Raw genomic sequence first — 22,729 nt, 5'->3', positions numbered from 1 at the left:
GTTTCTCAAAACATTTTCTCTCCATTTAAACCCCCGACATTAGGTCCTCACTTTCTTTTTTTAACCCCCATCATTAAACCACCTTTAAGATGAGTTGTGTTATCACATTCAGTTCTGTTGCTCCCTCCCCCTCCCACCTTCACTGTTTACTCCCCAAATCCCCTCACCCTCCCCACCCCACGGCCCTACAGCCCTTACAAACCCGCAGCAGTTAGCATCTCTGTGCACCCACCCCTTCTGTGCTTCACGCACTGGAAACCCAACAGAAACAGTAAAGAACAACCGCGAAATAAAGTGGTAAGCATAAAACAAGAGTAGTGTAAAGACGAAAACACAAATAATGAGTAAGGAATAAAAGACCACCATCAATATTTAAAAAGCCAGGGAAGAATTTTTGTCATAGAACAAGCAAGAGAATCCTAGAACACATTCAAGTTGGGTCTAGAGGGAGGTCAACTGATCGAGTATCAAGATTGATCTAACGTAATAAGGATTGCAGTGATCTATGTTTTGGTAATAAGGCTTTGTCTGTGGTTTAATCGGACTAGATACTCTGCAGATGGGTTTTGAGTTTTCTCTACAGCCTTCCACACATTGGGTGTTCACAATTTTAGCTCTGATACTTTTCCCGTCATCATAATTGTTGTCATATCTGGATCACACAAGCTGGTGTGCTTCTTCCGTGTGGACTTAGATGGCTGCTTGTTTGAATACGAGCCTTTAAGACCCCAGATGCTATTCTGATTGATAGCCGGGCACCACCTGCTCTCTTCACCACACTTGGCTCTAGCACCCTGATCCTCAGCGATCATTGCATGAAGGCAGGGCCGTGTTGGACTGGGGCTAGAGTTCAGTGGGAGCCCAGCATCCATCTGCATGTCCATGGAATATGCACGACTCATGACTATGCTGTGGCAGTAGTATTTTGACAAAATCAAACCCCCCATAGGACCAGCGACGCCAGTACCAGCAACAAGCCAGCAAACAAACAAAGGGAAAAAAGCAAGCTACAGGCAGGAAAACAAAACCCATATGAACAAAGTACAGCATTGTCAGTCATCCCCCTGGGGTAGAAGGCCAAGGCACTGAGGGCATCGATTTCCCCAGTGACACAGCACCCTGGACGCTGTGGGTATGCGGCGTCTATGCGAGTACACACCCACCTTGAGCCACAGCCCCGAGGTGTTGCCCTGCACAGTTGGATCTCCCGTGCTAGTGAGTTCTGTTTACCCAAGGATGGGGCTTGGTTTGGCTCTTCACGGGAGTAGAAAGCCCAGTCTTTCTCCTGAGTAACTGCTGGTGGTTTCGAACTGCCGACCATACGGATCACAGCCCAATGCCCATCCTCGTAACCACTCCACCACCAGAAGCTCTAGGCAAACACTCATCTGCTTGCTGTCTCTTTGGACTGGCCGGTTCTGGACATTTCCTATAACGGGGCTGCACCACATGTGACCCTCTGTGACTGGCTACTTTCATGGAGTGGAGATGTGCAGAGATGGCACGGGAGGCCAGAAGCAGGACAAGGAGGGAGCAGCAGGCTTGGTGCCCACTGGATGCTCTTAAGGGAGGATCCTCCCTCGTCTCTCCCAGCCAGCTGTGACGTTTCAACAGATGGACGCAGTGCTGGAGGTGCCCAGAAATGTGGAAGACGGCTGTCTGGCCAGCCCACTGGAAGGGATCCTCGTCTCTGCCCGCTCCCGCGAAAAAGGATTTTACTGTGGCCCGAGGGCTATCCCAGCTGAAAGCAGGGAGCCCCAGAAAGAACCCCAGGACTTTCCTGACTGTGCAAAGGCTGTTCGACTGTGGATCTTAACACACTTTGGAGAGCCTCTCAGAGAAGGGGGTTCCAGCACATTGAGCTGTGCTCTGTGGAACCTGCTTGAGCAGAATGAGGGTGGACCGAATGGTTTGAATCTGCCCAGGTGTGCTTCAGAGTCGTGTCCTCTCCCTGAACTCCTTACTGTGCTGAGCAGACCCGGGCGAGGAGCCCGCACGCACGGCAGGGAGAAGAACGGCGTCGAGATCGGAGGAAGGAAGGCTTGTTACCGATGTGCCCGTGCCCGGTGCAGATGACAGGATGAGGTGACAAGAGCGGAGAGGGCTTGAAGCGAAGGATGACGGAGCTCCAGGTCTGTGGCCTTCAGCCTGGACTCACAGTCGATGCCCAGGGAAGCAGCTGTCACGAGGTCAAAGGGCGTATGCTCGCGTTGGGCAAATCGGCCGCCCAAGGACCCTTTTAAAGCGCAAAAGGCCAAAGATGTCACTTTGAGGACAGAAGTGCACCTTACCCAAACCCTGGTATTTCCGGTCACCTTGCTGGCACACCCAAGTTGGAAAACCAAGTGGGGCAGACTGGAGAACAATCGATACCTTTGGGTGCGGTTGTTGATGTCAAATATTGAGTATCCCCCGGACTCTCACAAGGACGGGGCCCCGGGACGGGCAGCAGCTGACATTCTCGGCTGCTGACCAAAAGATCGCTGGTTCAAACACACCTGCTGCTCTGCCGGAGAAAGACGAGGCAGTCTGCTTCTGGACCGATTCTCGGCCGTGGGGCCCTCACCACGGGGAAGTTCTCTGCCCTGGAGGGCTGCCATAGCAACAGGTTTCCGGACGAGCATTTTTTGGGCGGGGTGTGGAGACAGAAACCAAACAAGTTGCGAGGTGGCATCCACAGACATTGGGCATGTTGTCAGGAGAGACCAGGCCCTGAGCCAGGACACCATGGCTGGTCAGGAATAAGGGAAGGACCCTCCACCAGGTGGGTGGACACAGTGGCTGTAGCCATGGCCTCCAATGGACAGCCCCGGTTGTGGGGCTTCCTTCAGGGAGCCCCCTGACAGCCGCCTGCCCCTCACGGCCCTTCCTCTTGACGAGCATGCGCTCTTTGGGGAAGTATCTGCGCTTGCCCGCTGCCCACTTTGTGGTTGTAGTGTTTTGTGGTTTTGCCCTCTGGTTGTCAGCGCTCCCGATGTGGTCCTCGGGCGAGTCCTGTGTCAGATGAGTGGGCCCCGCCCGCAGGCGGCCGATTGTAAAGGCCCTGTCCGTGGAGCCACACGCCTGCACGTGCCTCCGCGCTCCTCCCCAGCATCAGCCTGTGCAGGGCGTTGAGTCCCTAAGGGCCACTGCAGGTTCAGGTTCAGGATAATGTTCTCGCCGCCCACGTGGGACCCCTGGGTTCAATTCCCGGCCATGGCACCTGAGTCCTAGCTGCCGCCCCTCTGCCCAGGAGCACCCTAGGAAGGAAGGCCTCGTGGTCAAATTCCCAAACCCAGTCAGTGGAGACCCTCTGGGTCACGATGGCCCGACCCAGAATTCGTCATGGGGATGGGGTTCTGTTCCCAGTCCGGGGCCGCTCCCCGGCATCTAGCGGACGTTGCCTTGTGTGGAGATGTGGCGTGCCCCCGTTCCGGGTTGCAGCTGTAATGGCAGAGGTCTGCTGCTGTTGAGCCGGCCAGGCGTTCCCAGGTCACACCTGCTCCGCCAGGTTGCCCTGAGCTATTACCCTCCGGGGCCCAGCCTCCACCCGGCCCTGGGTCACCTGATGCCTCGTTGGCTGTTTTGCAGTTTGTGGACGCCGACAACCTCATCCTCAACCCGGACACGCTGACGCTACTCATGGCTGAGAACAAGACGGTGGTGGCCCCCATGCTGGACTCGAGAGCCGCGTACTCGAACTTCTGGTGTGGCATGACTTCCCAGGTCAGGGGGCTGCAGGGCCAGGGTGCGGAGGGGGTGGGGGGCCTGGCACCGTGTCCCGTGTCCCACAGATCAGCACCCCACAGACCAGCCGTCCACCCAAGGCAGTGGCAGTGCAGGGCTAGAACTCTCGCTACCTCTTGGGAGACCAGGGTTCGATTCCCGGCCAGGGCACCTTATATGCAGCCGCCACCTGCCTGTCACTAGAGGCTCCAGGTTGCAGGGATGCTGCGCCTGTTTGAGCCCAGCTCCCAGTCTAAGATAGACACGGAAGAAAGCTCTCTCTGTGAACGCCAGCCAGTCGAAGCCCTGTGGTTTACAGCAGTGGTTCTCAACCTTCCTCATGCCGCCACCCTTTCATATTCAAATCGTGGTGACCCCCAACCATAGCATTTCTTTCGTTGCTACTTCGTAACTGTCATTTTGCTACTGCTATGCATCATCATCCTGGTATGCAGGATGTCTTTTCATTGTTACAAATTAAACATAATTAAACACAAAGTATAGCGAACCATCACAAACAATATGTAATTAGATATTGTGAAATGTTTATGTGTGTTCCGATGGTCTTAGGCGACCCCTGTGAAAGGGTTGTTCGACACTCCCCCCCCCCCCCAAAAGGGGTCGCGACCCACCAGTTGAGAACTGTTGGTTTACAAGGCCTGTTCGATCTGGGACTGACCCTTGGGACAGCTCAGGACTGGTCAGCACTGCATCAGGGGTCCCCCGAGCGGGGCACCATCCTCACCCAGCACACAGGATCCGGGTCTTACTCCCTCCTCCCGCACCGCTGGGTCAGAATACGCACAGACGCTTTCACAGTCTTGGGGGCTGTGGGTCTGCCGGACCGTGCCTTCTCCCCGCCTCTGTCGGCTGGAGGGAAAGCCCTGCCCCTGTGCTTGGCGTCTCCCAGCTCCCCCAGGCCTCCTGTCCGTGTGTCCTCCCTTGGCGTCTGTCTTTCCTGTGGACCTTCCTGCCCTGCGTGTTTGAAAGGCACCACTCCAGGGGTGAGGCTGGGGGCCCACCCTTCTCCTCCCATGGACCTCATCGTCATTAACACGGAACGATGGAAGGAAGCTTCCTCACATCGGCGCACCCACATAAGTAGAGTGCACGCGTAGACAGAGGGGAAATGGACTTGCAGAATAGGGGAGTCCTCCTTCTCAAAGCCCCCTGGCATGAAGGCGCACAGCGGGCATAGGACACCGCGCTGCAGGCAGCTGCGTGGTTTGCAGAAACAGTGTAGTGCGCATTATCGGAGAAAGGAGACGGTGGGTCCACAGATCCTGGTGCTGATCAAACCACCCTCACCTGCACCGGGGGTTAGAGCAGAGACCCAGCATCTTGGAGACAGTTCAAGGCCCGGCGTCTTCCTGGTGATCCCATGACCCGTGTGTGCACACGTCCTCATCTGAGGAGCCCGGATGTTGGGTGTCTTCTTCCGAAGAGCTTTTCTCTTCCCCTCCACACGCGGCCTTTCTGATCAGCATGCAGCCCTGCTGAGCGGGAGCCCCACGGCGGGGGGAGAACAGGTGTGTCTTCTCGCCCCATTTAAGAGGCCGTGGAGCCTGGAGCCCAAGGGAGGGCGTCTTTCTGGGCTCTGGGGAAGGTCCGGTCCCAGGTGCTCTAGCCCAGGGTTCGGATGCGGCTCCTGCAGTATGTTCATGTGGCTCTGACGTAAAACTGAGAATGAACATTAAGCGATCAGTCTCATTCTTGGGTCTTATTCTGAGCATGGTGAGCTTACTTGGTGCAAATATACTGATGACGCTCGAATAATTTTTTTTTTCCGAATAATTTTTAAATTGTTGTGAGGGACAGGATTGGTTGGCTCTTCTGTCTGAAGAGTTTGCTGAGCCCTGCTCTAGCCGGCAGCAGGCTCCCCTGGGCTTGGACCCTGGCCTGGCTCCCAACGTTCCCTGGGCTCCCCTGGCTGCCGTCCCTGTTCTGCTGGTTAGTTGCCCGGAGCCATTTCCCACCGCATGTGCTAAGCAGAGCTCTGCTCCCAGGGTCTTCCAGACAGTGTGACCTCTGGTGACTTCAGGGAAGCAGCTTGCCAGCCCTCTCTTCCGAGGCACCCCCTGGTGGGTTGGAAGGGCCAGCCACTGGGCCCGAAGCCAGTCACTACGGTTCTGTCTGTAAGGACCACACCACAGATGGAGGGCTGCTTTTCTTTGTGGCTCTGTGATTTCCCACGTGGCCAAGGCTCCGGGCGGGGAGCAACCAGGCCACAGCAGACACTAGGCCCTTGTTCTCTGGGCTGATCCTGGGGTTCCCCCTCCTACCTTCCAGCCTCACCCCCGGGACCCCCACCGCCCTGCCCCACTCAGCACCCTGCTCCCCTCCCACAGGGCTACTACAAGCGCACGCCAGCCTATATCCCCATCCGCAAGCGGGACCGCCGAGGCTGCTTCCCGGTGCCCATGGTGCACTCCACCTTCCTGATCGACCTTCGTAAGGCGGCCTCCAGGAACCTGGCCTTCTACCCGCCACACCCAGACTACACCTGGTCCTTTGATGACATCATTGTCTTTGCCTTCTCCTGCAAGCAGGCTGGTGAGCACACAGGCGGGGTCAGGGGTGGGGATGCATCAGGGTGGTTCCTTGGGGTCCTCCTGGGTCAAGTTCAAGCAGAACTCACAGAAGGCAAACAGAACCCAAAGTCTGGGGTGCTGATTGGCTTCAGGCATGGCTGTATCCAGGTGTTCAGATGATGTCACCAGGACCCAGGCCCCCTCTAGCCCTGGCTTGGGCTTGTGGGGTGGCGTCATCCTCCAGCATTCCCAAACCCAAACTCACCGCCATCGAGTTGGTACCGGCTAAGCTCATACGGGCCTGGTGGAACAGCCCCTGTGAGTTTCCAAGATGGTAACTCTTAACGGGAGCAGAAAACTCTTGTCTTTCTTCCACAGGGCAACTAACTGGTGGTTTCGAACTGTGGATCTTGTGGTTAGCAGCCCAGTGTGTATCCACTACGCCACCAGCGCTCCCTAGGACCATTTTATTGAGGCTTGAGGTCCTGGGGGCACAGATGGCTAGTGTCTGACTAACATCCAGGTGGGAGGTCCTGACCCACCCAGTGGCACGGTGGGAGAAAGGCCTGCTGATCCGCTTCCAGAAAAGAGCTGCGGAGAAGCCTACGGAGCACTTCTACTCCGACGGGGTGGCCGTGCGTGGGAGCTGGCTCCGGCAGTGTGTTTGTTTCTCCACGGGAAAGTCGTCTTCCCTGATCAGACACTTGCTTTGTGCGGTGAGCTCGAGGGAAAGCACGCTCTAAGGACAAGAAGGGTCACACAGCCATGTGCCCGCTTCCCATCTAGCCTCAGCCTCGTCTACCACACCCACATGTCCTGCCTCTGCAAGGCTGGACGACGATCCCGGGTGGCACAGTGGTTATGCACTGTGCTGCGAACGGCAAGCAGCAGTTCGAAAGCACAGCCCCTCCGAGGGAGGAAGCTTTCTACTCCCGTAAAGAGTTGCAGTCTCGGACACCCACAGGGGCAGTCTCGGACACCCACAGGGGCAGTCTTCCTTGCCCTACAGGGTCACCATGGGTCAGAAGGGCCTTGGTGGCCGTGAGTTTGGTTTGGGTTTGGGGTATGGCTTCCCTAGTGGTGGGAGATGATGGGCTCTTAGGGGCACATCACGAGGACTGTGATTCACGTCATCACACAGACGTGTACAAAAATGTTGATATGGCATCTGGTCTGTTACATAACTATCACGGTAAAATGCATATTAAAAGTTCGGGGGGGGGACACCCACAGGAAGAGCTGGGCACCACTGGACCCCTATCCCCAACCCTTTGCTGGGCTGTGAGGCCATCCCAGTCCCCGCTGGGCCCCTGCTCCCTGGCTGGCCCTCCACTCACCTTTGCTTGTCGTTTCCCTTGGCCCCAGAGGTGCAGATGTACGTGTGCAACAAGGAGGTGTATGGCTTCCTGCCCGTGCCCCTGCGGGCACACAGCACGCTGCAGGACGAGGCCGAGAGCTTCATGCACGTGCAGCTGGAGGTCATGGGTGAGTCTGGGTGGTTCCCACGCCCTCCCCGCCTTCTCTCCTGCTCCACCCCACACACTGACCAAATCAGACCGTGAGAAACTTGCCTCTGGGTTGAAACGGACCGCCCGGGGGTTGCCGACGCTGGACACCCTCTGCTCCCACCCAAAGGGTTGTAGGTTCACGTCCACCTGTGGAAGAAAGGCCTGATGACCTGAAAGTCAACCACTGAAACGGGGTGACACTCGGGCCCTGTGAACCAGTTCTGGAAGGGAGGTGATGCCCCTGACCCTATCCCCCCCAGCTCTCTTGGGAGGGGCCCCAACAACCATCCCCACCTGCGAGCTAGGACCCCAGCTATGACCTCCAGCTATGACCCAGGGCCCCAGCGAACCTGCAGTCTCTCTCCCTGCAGTGAAGCACCCGCCAGTCAAGCTGTCCCAGTTCATCCACGTGCAGGCCCAGCCACCAGACAAGATGGGCTTTGATGAGGTGAGGTGGCTGGGTCCTCCCGAGGCTGGGATGGGGCCTGGGCGCTGGTCTGACCGGTGGTCTGGCCACAGGTCTTCATGATCAACTTGAAGCGGCGGAAAGACCGGCGTGAGCGCATGCTGTGGGCGCTGCGGGCGCAGGGGATTGCCTACCGCTTGGTGGAGGCCACAGATGGCAAGTAAGTGCCAGCGTGGGTGGGAGCGGGCTGGTGGGTGTGGACCCTGTGGGTGGAGGCTATAGACTGCGCTGTGGGTCTGAACTTGGGAGGGAGGGGCGGAGGGCAGACCACGCCACACACTGGTGTAGATCACGCTGATAGCGGTGGTGGGCGGCCCCGGGAGCACAAACCTGGGGTAGGGAGTAAAGTCCGGACACAGGGCTAAGCCACCTGCCCTGGCAGACTGGGCCTCCAGTGGGTGCTCCTTGTGGAAGAGCAAGGTGGAGCGCTGGGCAGAGGGGAGTGTGTATGGGCTTGTAGGCATGCTCCCCACCCCTCCCTCGCAGAGCCATGAACACCAGCCAGGTGGAGGCGCTGGGCATCCAGATGCTGCCAGGCTACCGGGACCCCTACCACGGGCGGCCCCTCACCAAAGGCGAGCTGGGCTGCTTCCTCAGCCACTACTCTATCTGGAAGGAGGTGGGTGCTGGTGGGGGTGGGGCCAGAGGGCCTTACGGATTTCAGGATGGCCCAGTAGGCCAGGGTGGGAGCTGCCCACAGTCCGTGCTGGCTTTGGCTACCTCAGCAATTGCTTCACCAGCACCCCTGGGCGGGTGGATGCTGCCCCTCAGCTGTGTGCCCTGGCCCCCAGGCCTCATGTGGTGTGGCTGCAGAGCTGTCGGAAGCCGAAGAAGCTTTCTCTGGTTGGCCAAACGAAGGAGAGCGCCTTGGCTCAGGTTGCCACGGTGGCCCATTCCTGTCCTGGACCAGGGACCTCCTATCAGGGCCTTCTAGGATGATAACCGGTGTCTGGCGGGTGCTCATCACAGCACTCCCCTCCCTGCATCCTCACTTGGGAGCTGGGGGCTGTAGAGATGATCTTTGACCCATGCCCAGGGAGTTGACGGAGGTGTGTTCACAGCCTTGTGAAGTCAAAACTAAGTAGTCAACACAATGGTCACTCGCTGGTTTTACGACGCCCACCTCTTGTTTTTTCCGAACTAAACTGGAAGCTGGCCATTACCGAATAGGGGATCAGCTACCAAGGAGTTAGTTTTTTTACGCAGGTAATGGCTGCCATAGGGCAGGTGTAAAACCTGAGAACAGAGCGGGCTGTGGGTGAGTGGGATGAGCCGTGCGAGCAAGGAAGTTCTTCCAAGCCTGAGCCCACTTTTCCCAGATGGCAGTCACAGCTCAGCAGGCCCATCCAGGCATTCCTTCACATAGTATCTGCCGCACATGCTGGTGCTCGGATGTGGCAGCCACAAGACCAGTGTGGACCTCCTCAAGGGGCTCACAGCCTAGGGAGGTGGGAGACTAACTAGTAAATCCACAAAGAGATAAGTACTAAGGAATTGGTAAGTAAGATGTGTGTCCTTGAGAAAGGACTATGCATTGTCCTCAGCAGGGAAGCTTTGGGTCTCTTGGGTAAGATGACGTTTGGGTAGAGACATGCTGCTTTCTGGGAGGAGGTGCCCTGGGTGAAAGGCCGAACGGGAGGAGCAATGAAGAGGCAGGAAGATTCCTGCCAAGGAGGCTAGGTTCCTGGAACCCCAGGAAAGGTGGCGTGTTCATTTCTCTCCTTCTGAGCCATTGCTTCCTCTGGGGCTAGGCTCAGATAGGAGCTCCCTGTGACCTGGGCGGGCCGTCCCTCTTAGGTGGTGGACCGGGGTCTGCAGAAATCTCTGGTGTTTGAGGACGATCTTCGCTTTGAGATCTTCTTCAAGAGGCGCCTGATGAACCTCATGCAGGATGTGGAGCAGGAGGGCCTGGACTGGGACCTCATGTGAGTGGGGGGCCTGAGGGCGATGGAGCTGGGAACTGGGTGAGACCGGGGCGTGGGTGCATGGCCTGAGTGGAGCTGGGGTGGGATAGGTGCCTGGTTAGGATGATAGAATAGCCTGGGACATGGCTAACTCCAAAAGGACCAAGGAATTTAGTGCTTTGGTCCTTGGTCTTATGGGTGCAGTCAAGTCTTGGGAGCTTGGCCTGGCTGTCTAGGGACCTCTCTGAAGCTGGTTGACTTAATCAGGGCTTGGAGCCTTTGGTTGGGCTATGTAGGGGGTGGGCATGGCTAGGGGGCCTGGGACTGGCTTGGCACACCCATGTCCTGTGGTGGAAAGCAGGTGGGCATGGCTGCAGAGCTGGGTGTCTGGTCAGAAAGTTTGGAGAGGGGCTTGAAAGGACATACTTGGGGCTCAGGACTTTCCCAGAAGGCCGTGAGCATGGCTGAAATGCTTAGGCTGACGTACCGGCCGTGGCCGGGGCTTTTTTGGCAGCTTGCCTGGAGAACTGGGGGCATGGCCCAGGGTTAAGATGTTTGTCAGGATGTCTGCTGGTGTGACTGAAGAGCTTGAATGATGGCCAGGACACCTGGGATGTGGCCTGGAACCTGGACCAGGGTGGGTGGTGGTCAGGGCGTTGAAGCTTGTTAGGAAACCTATGATATGTGACAGGGTAGATTGGGAGTGTAGCCAGGACATATGGAGTGGGCCCATATGAGAGGTTGGTCGGAAGCCTGTGGGTGTGGCAGAACCGTTTGGCATGGCCGTCATAGGCTCAAGTTCTTTAGCTTCATGTAATTTGACTGGCTCCTTCTTTATCACACTATCCTATGTGCACTACCTCGATCCAAACCTTGAGCAGCTTCCACCCTACTGAGTGCAGACTCAGTGAATGTCCAAAAGATCCTGTCTTTCCCAGCTCCAAATCCTTCTATGACTCCCTAGCGCCCTCAGACAAAAGCCCGCTCTCCACCCTGGCCCCCTGCCGTGTGGGCTTCTGCCCTGTAGCTTCCTCGCCCTTCACCTTTTGTACCCCACACCTGCCAGACCCGCCCCGCCCCAGGCCTTAATGGTGCTCAGGGGTGGGGGGAGGAGGGGGGCAGGGCCTAGGCTGCAGGCCACAGAGTCACATTCGTTCTGTGCCCCAGCTACGTGGGCCGGAAGCGGATGCAGGTCGAGCAACCAGAGAAGGCTGTGCCCCGAGTGAGGAACCTGGTGGAGGCTGACTACTCGTACTGGACACTGGCCTACGTGCTGTCCCTGCAAGGTGCCCGCAAGCTGCTGGCTGCCAAGCCGCTCACCAAGATGCTGCCTGTGGACGAGTTTCTGCCCGTCATGTTTGACAAGCACCCAATGTGAGTTGGTGGGTAGGTGGGTGGGTGGGTGAGTGAGAAGGCTCCCTGGTAGGGGGTCAGGTTCATGGGATCCAGGGAGCGTCTTCCCTCTCTCTGCTCTCTGTCCCCCCATCTGTCCCTGCTCCCTCCATCTTAACCTCCTCTGCCCTCTGCCTCTTCCACATGACCCCTTCCATGTCCCGCTCCACCTTGTGCTCACTTGTGGCTCCATTCATGCCTCCCGTCCCTTGCAGGTCCGAGTACAAGGCCCATTTCTCCCCTCGAAACCTCCGGGCCTTCTCGGTGGAGCCACTGCTCATCTACCCCACACACTACACAGGGGACGACGGCTACGTGAGTGACACAGAGACCTCGGTCGTGTGGAACAATGAGCACGTCAAGACAGACTGGGACCGCGCCAAGTCCCAGAAGATGAGGGAGCAGCAGGCGCTGAGCCGAGAGGCCAAGAACTCCGATGTGTTACAGTCCCCTCTGGACCGTGCCGCTCGAGATGAGCTCTGAGGGGTCAGTGCAAAAGTGACAAGAGTAACCCCAAAAAGCAACCGTCACCGGGGGTGGCTCAGGCAGGATTGGGCCCCCTTGGGAGACTGGCGACTGTTCTCAACACAGGGTGTGTCCAGCCAGCAACAGCTCAGCAATCACATGCATGTTGGCAGCATAAATGGAGCGCCTACTTTATGCCAGGCATAGGGTTGGGCACCTGGAAATTGGGTGGGAACCAGCCCACTGCGTTCATGTATTTTGTTCACGTGCCCATTGTTTATTAAGCACCAGGTTCCAATTACTGTGTTATGGGAATGAATGCATAATTATCCCCTCAACAACTGATTGTGTTTTCAAACATATATTGATCTCTTACCAAGAATCAGCCCTTGATGGTACAACAGTTGAGCACTTGTCCACTAACGGAAAAGTTGGCTATTCAAACCCATCAGCAGTTCTATAGGCAAAAAAGATCTGGCTGTCTGCTCCCATAAAGATTACAGCCAAGAAAACTGTATTGGGCAGTTCTACTCTGTCACATGGGGTCGTTGTGAGTCAGAATTGACTCAGCGGCAACTTCTGACGACCAGGAATCAGGCACTAGTGGAGCCAGTTCAGAGGTCACACTCATTCAAGTGTAAATTAAGTGCCTCCTGTGTGTTGGGCTGTATCCAAAATGCTGAGGGTACTGAGACAAGCAGGACACTTTTATTCATGGTATTCGAACATCATTTAGCACCTACAGTGTGCTTGGTAGCACAAAATTAAGTTCTTTGTCAGTGGTGTTTATTGACTGCCTACCGTGTGCAAGAGCCAAGCTAGGTGCTAGGGCTAGCCGTGAACAGGTGCTTTTCATTCTTTTGTCCCTCCCCTCCCTCTCACCTGTCTGTAGAACACCTATGATGTGCTAGGCATAAGATGTCCAAGAGTGTATGTGACTTTTATTCAGTCCCATTTGCTTTTATCACCTGCTGGGTGCTGGACCAGGTGCCAACTGCTAGGACACAGATGAAGAAGGCAAGCTCCTTTGTTTCTTCATTTATTGGGCACCTACTGTGTGCCAGGCCTCATGGACTCGCAGTTGAGTGGGAGATTGTTTGATTGTTGTTTGACCCTCCCACCCCCAACTGTCACTCAAGATGTGTTAGACAACACCCCCCTGCCCCCTGTGGGGGGAGGGTGGCTCTTCCCCTAGCTCCGGCACAGGCCCCCACTGGATGGGGTGCAGGATGGGCTGGGGACGGGCGAAAATCTCCCTTGCCCACCCTGGCTCTATTTGTTTGGCCTACCTGCCCTTGCTTCTCAGGTGTGGTCTCCAGCTGCTTGATGAGGTTTTCCGTTCAAGCCTTTGGAGGGACCATGTGTTTGGGGGCCTCCTGGGGCTCAGCTGCCTGGGGAAGGAGGCCCTGGGCAGAATGTTTCTATCCACATTCTGGTGGTGGCTGCAGCATGCCTTCCGCCTGAATCGAATGTCAGCACCAGCCAGCGGTGCAGCACCCACAAGGGTGCCTGCTCGCCAGCTCAGCTCCTGGGTAACTTGCTTATTTTTTAAATAAAATTTTTCAAATGGTTTTCACACAAGTCTGCGATCCCTCCTTGGTCCGTTTACTCTGCTTGCCACCTCTCCACTCCACCCAAGCCCCAAGCTGAGATTCGAGAAGCAGAGCAAAGAGAGGTTTAGAAGCCAACCAGTAGAATGCGTGTGGTGAGACCTAAGCGTCTCAGCTGCCCCCACGAAGTGTTCCGGAAATATCCCAGGGACCAGTGTTTCAGGCGAGGATTTGAGGACAGGTGGGTTGTGCAGAAAGTGGCCCTGGGAGTCTCTGGTGGGGGGTATGAAATGGAGCGATGAACAGATGGATCATGGGTAACTGGGTTCATTATCTGGTGGAACGTGGGAGACAATATAGAGCACCCACCTCAGAGCAGTCCCACCCAGGGGCAAGGGTCCTGGGGCATATTCATACCTCACCTCATTTAGATTTCCCAGAAATTTTCAGGGTGAGTGGAGGATCTGAGAATTGGTTGCAGGAAGCCCGTGAAGGGTGAGGAATTGAAAAGGTAGAAAAGAGCCCTTCGGGGGATGCCCACGCAAGTGATGCTTTTTGTGGGTTCAGGCCTGCTGGTGGGCTCAGGGAGGCAGCATAGAACACAAGCCTCAGAGCAGCCTCTCCCCAGGGACAAAAGCAGTCCCATGTGTCACAGAGCGGAACTGGGCTCCGTAAGGTTTGGCTGTCATCTTTACCGAAGTAGATCGCCAAGCCTTTGTTGTGCAGCATCCCTGGGTGGATTCAAACCACTCACTCCCAGTTAAACCACTCCGCAGGCTTTCAAATACTTCAGGGATCTCGTGATTCTTCACTCTTCAGGGTGTGTTTGGGGTTGAATAACCCTTCACCGCAATTAAATTGTCTGAATCCCCCAGTATTTGTGAATGCAACTGAGACAGTTTATTGTGCCAGCCTGGCTGATAAACGCAGGTGGGATTGACTGAGGGGCGGAGAGATGGATGGCTTGGGGAGCCTTGCCTTTCTTGTCTCTCGCTCTGTGATCATCGGACCAGTGAGAGGCTGCCTCGCTTGTTCTGTGCCTCAATTTAAAGGCTACACAGCCTGTGGGACGCCTAGCCTGTGGACTGTGTTGCTGTAAGTTGAGGTCCCTTTAAGACTTCTCTGGAGCTGGGGACTGGCGATTGGTGACCTGCCTTGTGATTGGCTGCTGTGCTGACATAGCCTAGCTCTCTCTACAAATAGAGGAAGATCTGGCAACAGACTAGACTTGAAGGACTGCTAGTCTCTCAACTTTCTCTCATGGAGGTGAGTTGCACTAAGCCATTTATAGTGCTTCTAATTTAACTGTTTATTTCTTGTATTGTATATTTATCTGTATATGATTTAACATTTCATTTCTCATTATATATCTAATTATCTTTATGATTTAACATTTAATTTCTCGTGACATATTAATTATCTTTATAAATAAATATATTATCAGGAATTTGGTTTTATCTCTCTAGAGAACCCTGTCTAACACAGCAACCTTATTTAGAAATGGAGTATTTGTAGAAGTGGTTAGGCTAAAATGCAGTTGCCATAACCCAATGACTGCCGTCCTCCCAAGAGGCAGTATGGACACAGGTGCACAGAGAGAGCCACATGATAACAGACAGAGGCTGGAGTGATGCAGCCACAAGCCAAGGGTAGCCTGGAGCCACTTGAAGCTGGAGAGAAGCCTGGAACAGGCTCTCCAGAACCTCCGGAAGGAGCCAGCACCTGCTGACACCTTGACTTTGAACTTCAGCCCCAGGTCTCTGAGAAAATAAGGTTCTGTTGTTTGAAGCCAGCCTGTTTGTAGTAGGTTGTTACAGCAGCCCCACATGAAACAAGTTGGACCCAAGGTACTCCATAGTACAACCAGAATCCTAGGGTTGGTACAAATGATTAACCCATTCAGCTACTCGCCATGAGGTTCGAGGTTCTAGTCCACCCAGAGGCACCTTGGAAGAAAGGCCTGGTCATCTACTCCCAAAAAAATCACCTTGTGGAGTACAGTTTGGCCCTGACACAGATGCAGCCTCCGTGGGTCAGAGGTGACAGGATGAAGTGCACCAAAGGCTTTCAGGAAACAGCACCCACGGTGTGTAGTCATTGCAGAAATACGACAACATACAGCTGAATAAACGGGGAAAGCAAAATGCAGTCTCACTCCTTCAGAGACAACTGCTAACATTTTGGTGGGAAAAAACCTGCTAGCCTCACCCATTTTTATAGGACACACTTGGGGGTGGGGGGACGCAATCATCTTTTGTAAACTGCTGTGGCCTGCTCTTTTTCTTTCATACCACCCACTTCAATGTTATCAACTTGGGATCAGACTAATGGCTGTACCAATTTGCCAGAAACGTGGGAAGCCAACAGTCTCCTTTCTCTCTCAGGTTGTATAATGGTCTCTGGAAGGGACAGACCCCGTCTTAATCTCCTGGGCCTGCAGTAGCAGAAATACCACAAGGAGTGGCCCTATGGAACAAATGTTTATTTTCTCACAGTTCTGGGCGTTAAAGGTCCAAACTGGGGACTCAGCGAGTCTATTCCTTCTTCAAATCTAGAGACACCCCCACAGTCCCCGTGTATAGACAAAAACCCACACAGCCCCTCCCCCCCACACTGTGTGTGTTTCTATTCTGTTCTTTGCATCACTCAGAAGGGATTAGATTTAGGGCTCATCCAGCTCTGATATTAGCTCGTTCATTAAACAAACCAAAGCCAAACTCACAGCTTTCGAGTTGATTCTGAACCATAGCGACCCCTACAGGACAGGGTAGAACTGCTCCTGTGGGTTTCTGAGACTGTCACTCTTTGCGGGAGTAGAAAGCCTCCTCATTCTCCCTGGAGGGCCTAGTGGTTTTGAACTTCCGACCTTGCGGTTAGCAGCTCAACTCGTAACCACTACGCCATCATCGTTTAACTAAAGAAACCCCCTATTCCCAAATAGCATCACATCCACAGGTGCTGGGAATTGAATTTCAACACAGGTGAACACAGTTCATGACAGCCATCATTCATTCCACTATTCCCAATGGGAGGACATCACACCTGTGTGATATATCTCAGGTTTTTTTCAATCGGGGAAGCTGAGACAGGTGGGGTTTGGGTTGAGCCCGTCATACTAGTCTTGTGAGCTCCAAACGGTTTTCATTTACTCACTGGTTGGCTTACCTAAGTTTATTTTCCCATCCCCTCTGTAGGATACTTAATTACTTTCTAACAATGCACACTTCTAGACGCTGTTTGTGAATCTTGGAGATTTCCCTGTCTGCTTTTGTTAATAAAGTTTTATTGGCACACAGCCTCATTTGTGGCTGCTTTCATGATGCCACCACAGAGTCGTTCTTGTGAATGTCCGATATTGAATCCCTTTCTGTTAAAATACCTCAAGTGGTTAGTTTCTTGCCTGGGTCCCTGACTGACACAGTGACCGCATCTGATACATTCACACCAAACAAACAAAAAACGAAAGCTCACTGTTATCCAGTTGATTTTGACACTGACCCTATGTAGGGATTCTGAAACTATCACTCTTTATGGGAGTAGGCAGCCTCATCTTTCTCCTGGGAAGTGGCAGGTGGGCTTAAACCACCAACCTTGCAGTTAGCAGCCCAATGCCCGACCCCTGTGGCACCATCGGACACCATTGCCACTTCATAAAGCGTGAGTGTGGTTGGCTGATTCTATGACCTCGTTGGCTCTGACTCTTGGCGATCTTTTGTACAACGATGGGCTGTTGTCAAGTTCCGGAACATCATCATGACCGTTGGGATATGGGTGTGCCTCGTTTTGGCTTTGCCCCGTCCATCTCATGGAGAGTCTCCCTCACTTTGACAGCCCTCCACTTTAACAACTACGGTGTGCTTTTCTGGTCACTGGTCTCGCCTGATGATGTGTCCACAGTAAACCAAGTTGTCCATCTCACCTCTAACCAACCGTCCCATCGTTTGCCTGGCCGGCCTGTCCTCCCGGCGGTCTGCAGCGTACTGAGTATCCTTCCACGCCCCTGCGGGTCACAGGCATGGACTCTTCTGTCTTCTTTTTCACACGCATGCCAGCGCCCGCAAAGACCGACTGTGTGACTGGAGTCGGACACCTCCTAGTCAACGGGTGACATCTCTACTCGTGAAAGCTTTAAAGTCTTAACACCCACAAAATAAAACCCAAGCCAGTGGCCACCGCGTCCACCCTGACTTGTGACATCCCACGTGTGACGAGCAGCACGGGGCTCTGCAGGGCTCTCTGGCTGATGCCTTGGAAGCTGATCGCCAGGACTTTCTTCCCAGACGCCTTGGATGGCCTCTAACCTCCGACCTTTCATCTTGCTGCCAAGCACATGGGGATGCTGGTCCTAAACCCTGAGTGTTTCCACACTTGCCTGGCAGCCAGGTGAGGGGGAAGCCTAATCAAATGGCGCTGCTGCCCTCTGCCTCCCAACTCTGCGGCATCCCTGATGGTGGGTCCGAGTGTGTGTCCCGGTGTACCTGGCTGCAGGGGAGTCCGGGAGGCCTGGCTTGAGCTTCTCCACCACTGCGCAGAATGAGGTGGGGGTGACAGCTGCTGCTGTCTGTCCCCCTGCTCCCTCAGTCCCGTTTCTGATGGTACATGATCGTTATGGTAAAAGTGATTGTATAATGGTAGGATGTATAATTATAGAAGCAACAGCATGTAATTGCAGGATTAGGCATGGAGTAATTATAATGCTACATAATAAATTACATAATGAAATGTAATCATTCATGGATTGGGGATTACATAATTGTTTTCTACCTACTGAGAAAAGTGCCTCTTTGTGAAGTCCCCTGGGTCATTGGGCGGTGGAATGATAGCAGGTGGGAGTCCAGTGGAGTCAGGACTTGGGGGAAGTAAAAGGGCGTGAGAGGCATTGGCGGTGTAGTGGGAGAATGCTCACCTCCCATGCATGAGACCTGGGTTCCGGGACACCTCATGTGCAGCCACCACACATCCATCAGGGGAGTTTTGTGTGTTGTTGTGATGCTGAACCGCTTCCAGAGGCGCTTGCAGACTAGGAAGAAAGGCCTGGCGATCAGCCTCGGAAAGTTAGCCCAGGGAATCCCAGCAGAACCTTGTCTGATAGAATGCTGGGAGGCACACAGAATAAGCAGCAGCTGGGCCGATGGGCCCCAAGCATCTGGACAGCCAAGAAGACTGCCCAGGCTCAGGCACCGTGGGGTGGTCACAAACTGGAGCCAACTCAAGGGTGGTGAACAACAGCATAGAGACCATGAACAGGGTAGGGGTGGACGAAGGGGGCGTGTCTGCTGTGACTTACGTTCCTAAGAGGCCCGAGTTTCACAGTGGTTTTCGCAAAGGAGCCACTGCATTGGGAAAGAGCAGTGCTTGCCCAAGTTCCGGGTTCTACTCGCGGCTCTGCCCCGACCTGGCCGTGCGAGCTGAAGTCCAAAGGTTTGGCCCCTCGGCCTCAGTTGTCTTCACTTTAAGATGGGGATGGTGTCAGCTGGGGGCGAGCTGGGTTAGTGGGCATTTACGGTGAGAACAGCACCTGTACAGAGTCGGCGCCCCCCACGCACAACCCCCCCTCCCCACCGAGCTGATGGGAGAACTAAAGGTCCCTGGATCCATGCAGCTGTGTGCTTTATCTCCGTTTAATGTCTGCTGTTCATAAAATATTTTTACAGAGACCAAAAAGTCAGAATAGTGCAAAACAGCTCAACACCATGCACCCGTGACCACTTCTGGTTTGTTTGAGACATTTGTTCCAAGTTACCTATTTACAGAGAAATGGGGGCGCCTGGGTGGGCGCCAGACCGACATGGGTGGATTAAAAACCAAAACCAAAACCGGTGTTTTGAGTTCACATTTGCAATCACATGCGAAGAGGAGGGGCGCGGCCAGGCTGCCTCCCTGGACGGCAGGACCGAAGGGGCTGGGGAGTCAGTGGGGGTCGGGTCCAGGTGCCCCCCTGCCTGTGTGGCCAGAAAGCATGAGGGACCCTCTGCCAGGACCCTGTGTCTCAAGGAAGCCCCTAGGGCTGGGGGAAGGGGAAAGGGGGGAGGGTCTTATTTGACACCATCAACTTGACGGCTCTCTTTAAACGAAGAAAAGGCAGAGAGAGTAGAGCAACACGTGTCAGCGACGACAGCTTTGGTCCTTGAAAGAGGAGGTGCCCAGGGGGGGCAGGTGGCGGGAAGGGTGCCCAGAGGAGGAGGTGGGGGAGTCGAGATGGACCCAAGACACCCCCTCATGTCTCTTCTCCCCCTCTGGCAGCAGACTTGGGGCTGTCCCCCTTCTGCTCCCCTCCTGCCCCATGTCCCCATCTGCAAAGGGGCTGGGAGGGCAGTTGGGACTGGACAGGTCTCTGAGGCCCCGGCCGGGGGGTTCCCAGGGTCTCTGGCTGGGTGTGGAGTTTTTTGCATCTCTGAGGGGGCATGGTGGTGAGGTTTCAGGCTCAGGGGGAGTTAGGGGGCAGTTGGCACCACCTCACATATGGGAATCTGGGCTTGTGGTCTTGGTGGTGTTTCTTGGAGGACAGACTGCTCAGGCTGTGGGGGGCAGGAAACCGTCCTCCCTCAGGACTCTGCTTCTCTGTCTCTGTTTCTCTCCGTGTCTCAACTCACCCCTTCTTTCTCTCTCTCTCCTCCTCGTTGGCGGAGTATTCCCCTCTGGGTCTCTGGCCCCTTGTCCCAGGAGTCCCTCTAAACCGCCTCCTCCCACGGGCTGATCCCCCTGGATCCTCAGCCTTGGTCCGTGGAACTCTGAGGCTAGCTTCCTGCATGAAGCAAGCTCCATGAGCAGCTCAGAGCCCCAACTGGCTTCCGGTTCACCTGAGACCCCTGGGCACCCAGGACAAGGTGGTGAAAGCCCAGACAAGGTGCTCAAAGCCTCAGGGGACCCCTGATCCTTGCTGGAACCTGCTGTTCCTATACAAGAGCCTGCTGTTGAAGGCCCCCTCTAGCCCCCCAACTGTCTTCCTCCTCCTCTTGCTCTGTGGCCAGCCTGTCAGTCTGGAACCCTACTCTGTGCCCGAGTTGATGTGGGATGGGGTGGCTGGAACAGAGACAGATGAGTGTGGAGGCATCAAGCACACACAGACTCCTTGACATGATGCAATGAAATACACCCTCCCTGCCGCCCTTCTGTGCCCACTGTGTGCTGGGTGAAATTGGGATACCCAAGAGGCCTCACCTCCAATATGGTAAAAACAGAGCTTGACATAGACGCCCCCAGTCTCGTGGAGTCCACACTGGTCCAGAGAGAGGACAGAGGCTAAGAATACCCTGATCAAGAGGTGGGCAGGACTTCCTACTGGAAGGGACATTTGTGGTGGGTTTTGAAGGATGAATAGGAGTTTTCTGCGAACGAACACAGGGATTTTAACTTCTAACCTGGGAGTCAGAAAGGTATTCAATACCTACTCCCTGAGGCTCCATCTGTGTGACTGAGCCAGTGCTAGGAATACTCCTCACATGCCACATACATGTGTGAAAACATACAAACACACACACACACACACACAGAGCCATTCCCCAGGAATCTTTTAGGAAAGATCTTGGCTCTCTCAACAACCATTCTTCAAGGGCCACCTCAGAGCACATCTCACCTCTGGGTCTTGCTGGTCCTCTCAACCCTGAGCTCTCCCCTTCCTCTTGGTTGGGATCTCAAGTCTTCTGCTCTTCAGTGCCTGTGACTGAGACTGCAAGCTCCCCTCTCACTCTCATCCAGCCTGTCTCTCGCTGGAGCCCCCCATCCCGTATGAGGACTTGCCTCCTCGGGGCCTTTGGGGACATACAGACCACCTGGAGAAACTGGAACACGGTGCCAGCTGTGCCCACCAATCACGCTGGGCCTGGCTCATGGGTCACAGTAGAACTGGCCCCGTCGTGTTCACAGCAGGGACCTTTCATAGCACATCTTCAGGCCTCTCTTTCAAGGTGCCCCATGAGGCGACTCTAACTGCCAACCTTTTGGTTAAGACCCGAATGCTTAATTGTCTATGCCACCTAGGAAGCTTGACCTCGTGTCAGGAAGCCACCACCATGAATATACAAACCCTACAATGCCTAGGGCTTGCGAGTGTCCTCCTCAGAGATCCCGGACCCCTTGGGCAGTGAGCAACAGAAACAACTGCCCTTAGCACCCCGGGGGCTCATCAAAGAAGCTTTTGCTTCTTAATAGCCTCCAAAATCATCCCAAGGACTCATCTTGGTGGACAGAAAACTGCCGTTCTCGTCATCCTGCGTCCAAATGGTCCCTTCTCCACAAGGCAGCCAGGGGGAGCTTTAGACATGTGCATCCCATAGAGTTATACTCTGGTGGCACCCCAGGATCTTAGGGAGACGCTTACACTCCACTCCATGGGGCTGCAAATGAAGTCTGCCAGGTCCTGTTCCCATCTCGATACCCCACCCTCCTGGGCTTCAAACCTCCCAATGCCCAGGCCCTAGTACCTGCTCTCCCAGGTATTTGGGGGGGGGTGTGTTTCTCTTTTGAATGAAAGTCCCTTCTCATCGTTCACTCCCCCAACCTAAGCCATCCACCCTGTCACTCTCCATCTCAGCTTCCTGCCCCACCCCACCCCTGCCCCCAGTTAATGTCTCCTGAGCATCAGGCACAGTCCAGAAGGAACCCATCATAAGCTTCCATGTAGGTCCTGGGCTGAGCGCAGGATCTGGGGCCCAACAGAAACCATGCAAAACTGGCCAATTCCGACTCAAAACGACTCCACTACGGGACGGAGCAGAACTGCCCCGTGGGGCTTCCTAAGCTGAAAGCTTCAAAGGAGCAGGTTGCCAGGCCTTTTCCCCGTGGGAGTGAGCAGCCAAGAGCTTCAGCGTTGTACCATCTGAGCTCCCTCCCAAATGGCCACGTTAGGAGGCGCTGGGAAACTTTCCTGAAAGATTCCGCTAAGAGGTGGGGTCCCTTGACTCTGCAGCAGTGTCCCCAAGAATGCCAGCTGGAAGAAGAGGTTCAGGCCGGCGGGGCCCACAAGCTGGGGGTGTCCTGCGTCCTCGGTGTCTGAATGAATGAGATTCTGCAGAAGGAGCTGAAGGGCATACACACAGTGCATACCTAGAACTTCTGGTCTCTGTCTGCTTTTTGCTCTTTTCCCTCCTGCCTGGAAGGTTCGGGGAGAGGAAGGTTTGGGGTGGGGCGGGAGCCTGGGATGAGGGGACCCCCGATCCTCACTCTCTTTCAATCAGAGGGCAGGATTTCTCATGGCATCCCCCAGGGG

General features: G+C 54.9%; 1 protein-coding gene across 1 annotated transcript in view; it reads left to right on the top strand.

Annotated features, from left to right (window-relative positions):
• Positions 1 to 13,552, top strand: part of COLGALT1 (collagen beta(1-O)galactosyltransferase 1) — a 23,430-nt gene extending 9,878 nt beyond the window's left edge. Inside the window, exons 5-13 of the mRNA XM_045299253.1 lie at positions 3,571 to 3,705; positions 6,054 to 6,258; positions 7,602 to 7,721; positions 8,116 to 8,192; positions 8,264 to 8,370; positions 8,697 to 8,829; positions 10,008 to 10,135; positions 11,282 to 11,488; positions 11,722 to 13,552. Coding sequence (XP_045155188.1) covers positions 3,571 to 3,705; positions 6,054 to 6,258; positions 7,602 to 7,721; positions 8,116 to 8,192; positions 8,264 to 8,370; positions 8,697 to 8,829; positions 10,008 to 10,135; positions 11,282 to 11,488; positions 11,722 to 11,989 — 1,380 coding nt within the window. The 3' untranslated portion in view covers positions 11,990 to 13,552. The remainder of the gene's footprint in view (positions 1 to 3,570; positions 3,706 to 6,053; positions 6,259 to 7,601; positions 7,722 to 8,115; positions 8,193 to 8,263; positions 8,371 to 8,696; positions 8,830 to 10,007; positions 10,136 to 11,281; positions 11,489 to 11,721) is intronic.
• The last annotated feature ends 9,177 nt before the right edge of the window (positions 13,553 to 22,729 follow it).

Source organism: Echinops telfairi, unplaced genomic scaffold (genome assembly GCF_000313985.2).
Source record: "Echinops telfairi isolate 266 unplaced genomic scaffold, ASM31398v2 ScPeMD7_7457;HRSCAF=8495, whole genome shotgun sequence".
In the NCBI taxonomy this organism is placed as follows: domain Eukaryota; kingdom Metazoa; phylum Chordata; class Mammalia; order Afrosoricida; family Tenrecidae; genus Echinops; species Echinops telfairi.
The sequence above is the reverse complement of the archived record's forward strand: the minus strand, read 5'-3'. Positions and strand labels throughout refer to the sequence as shown.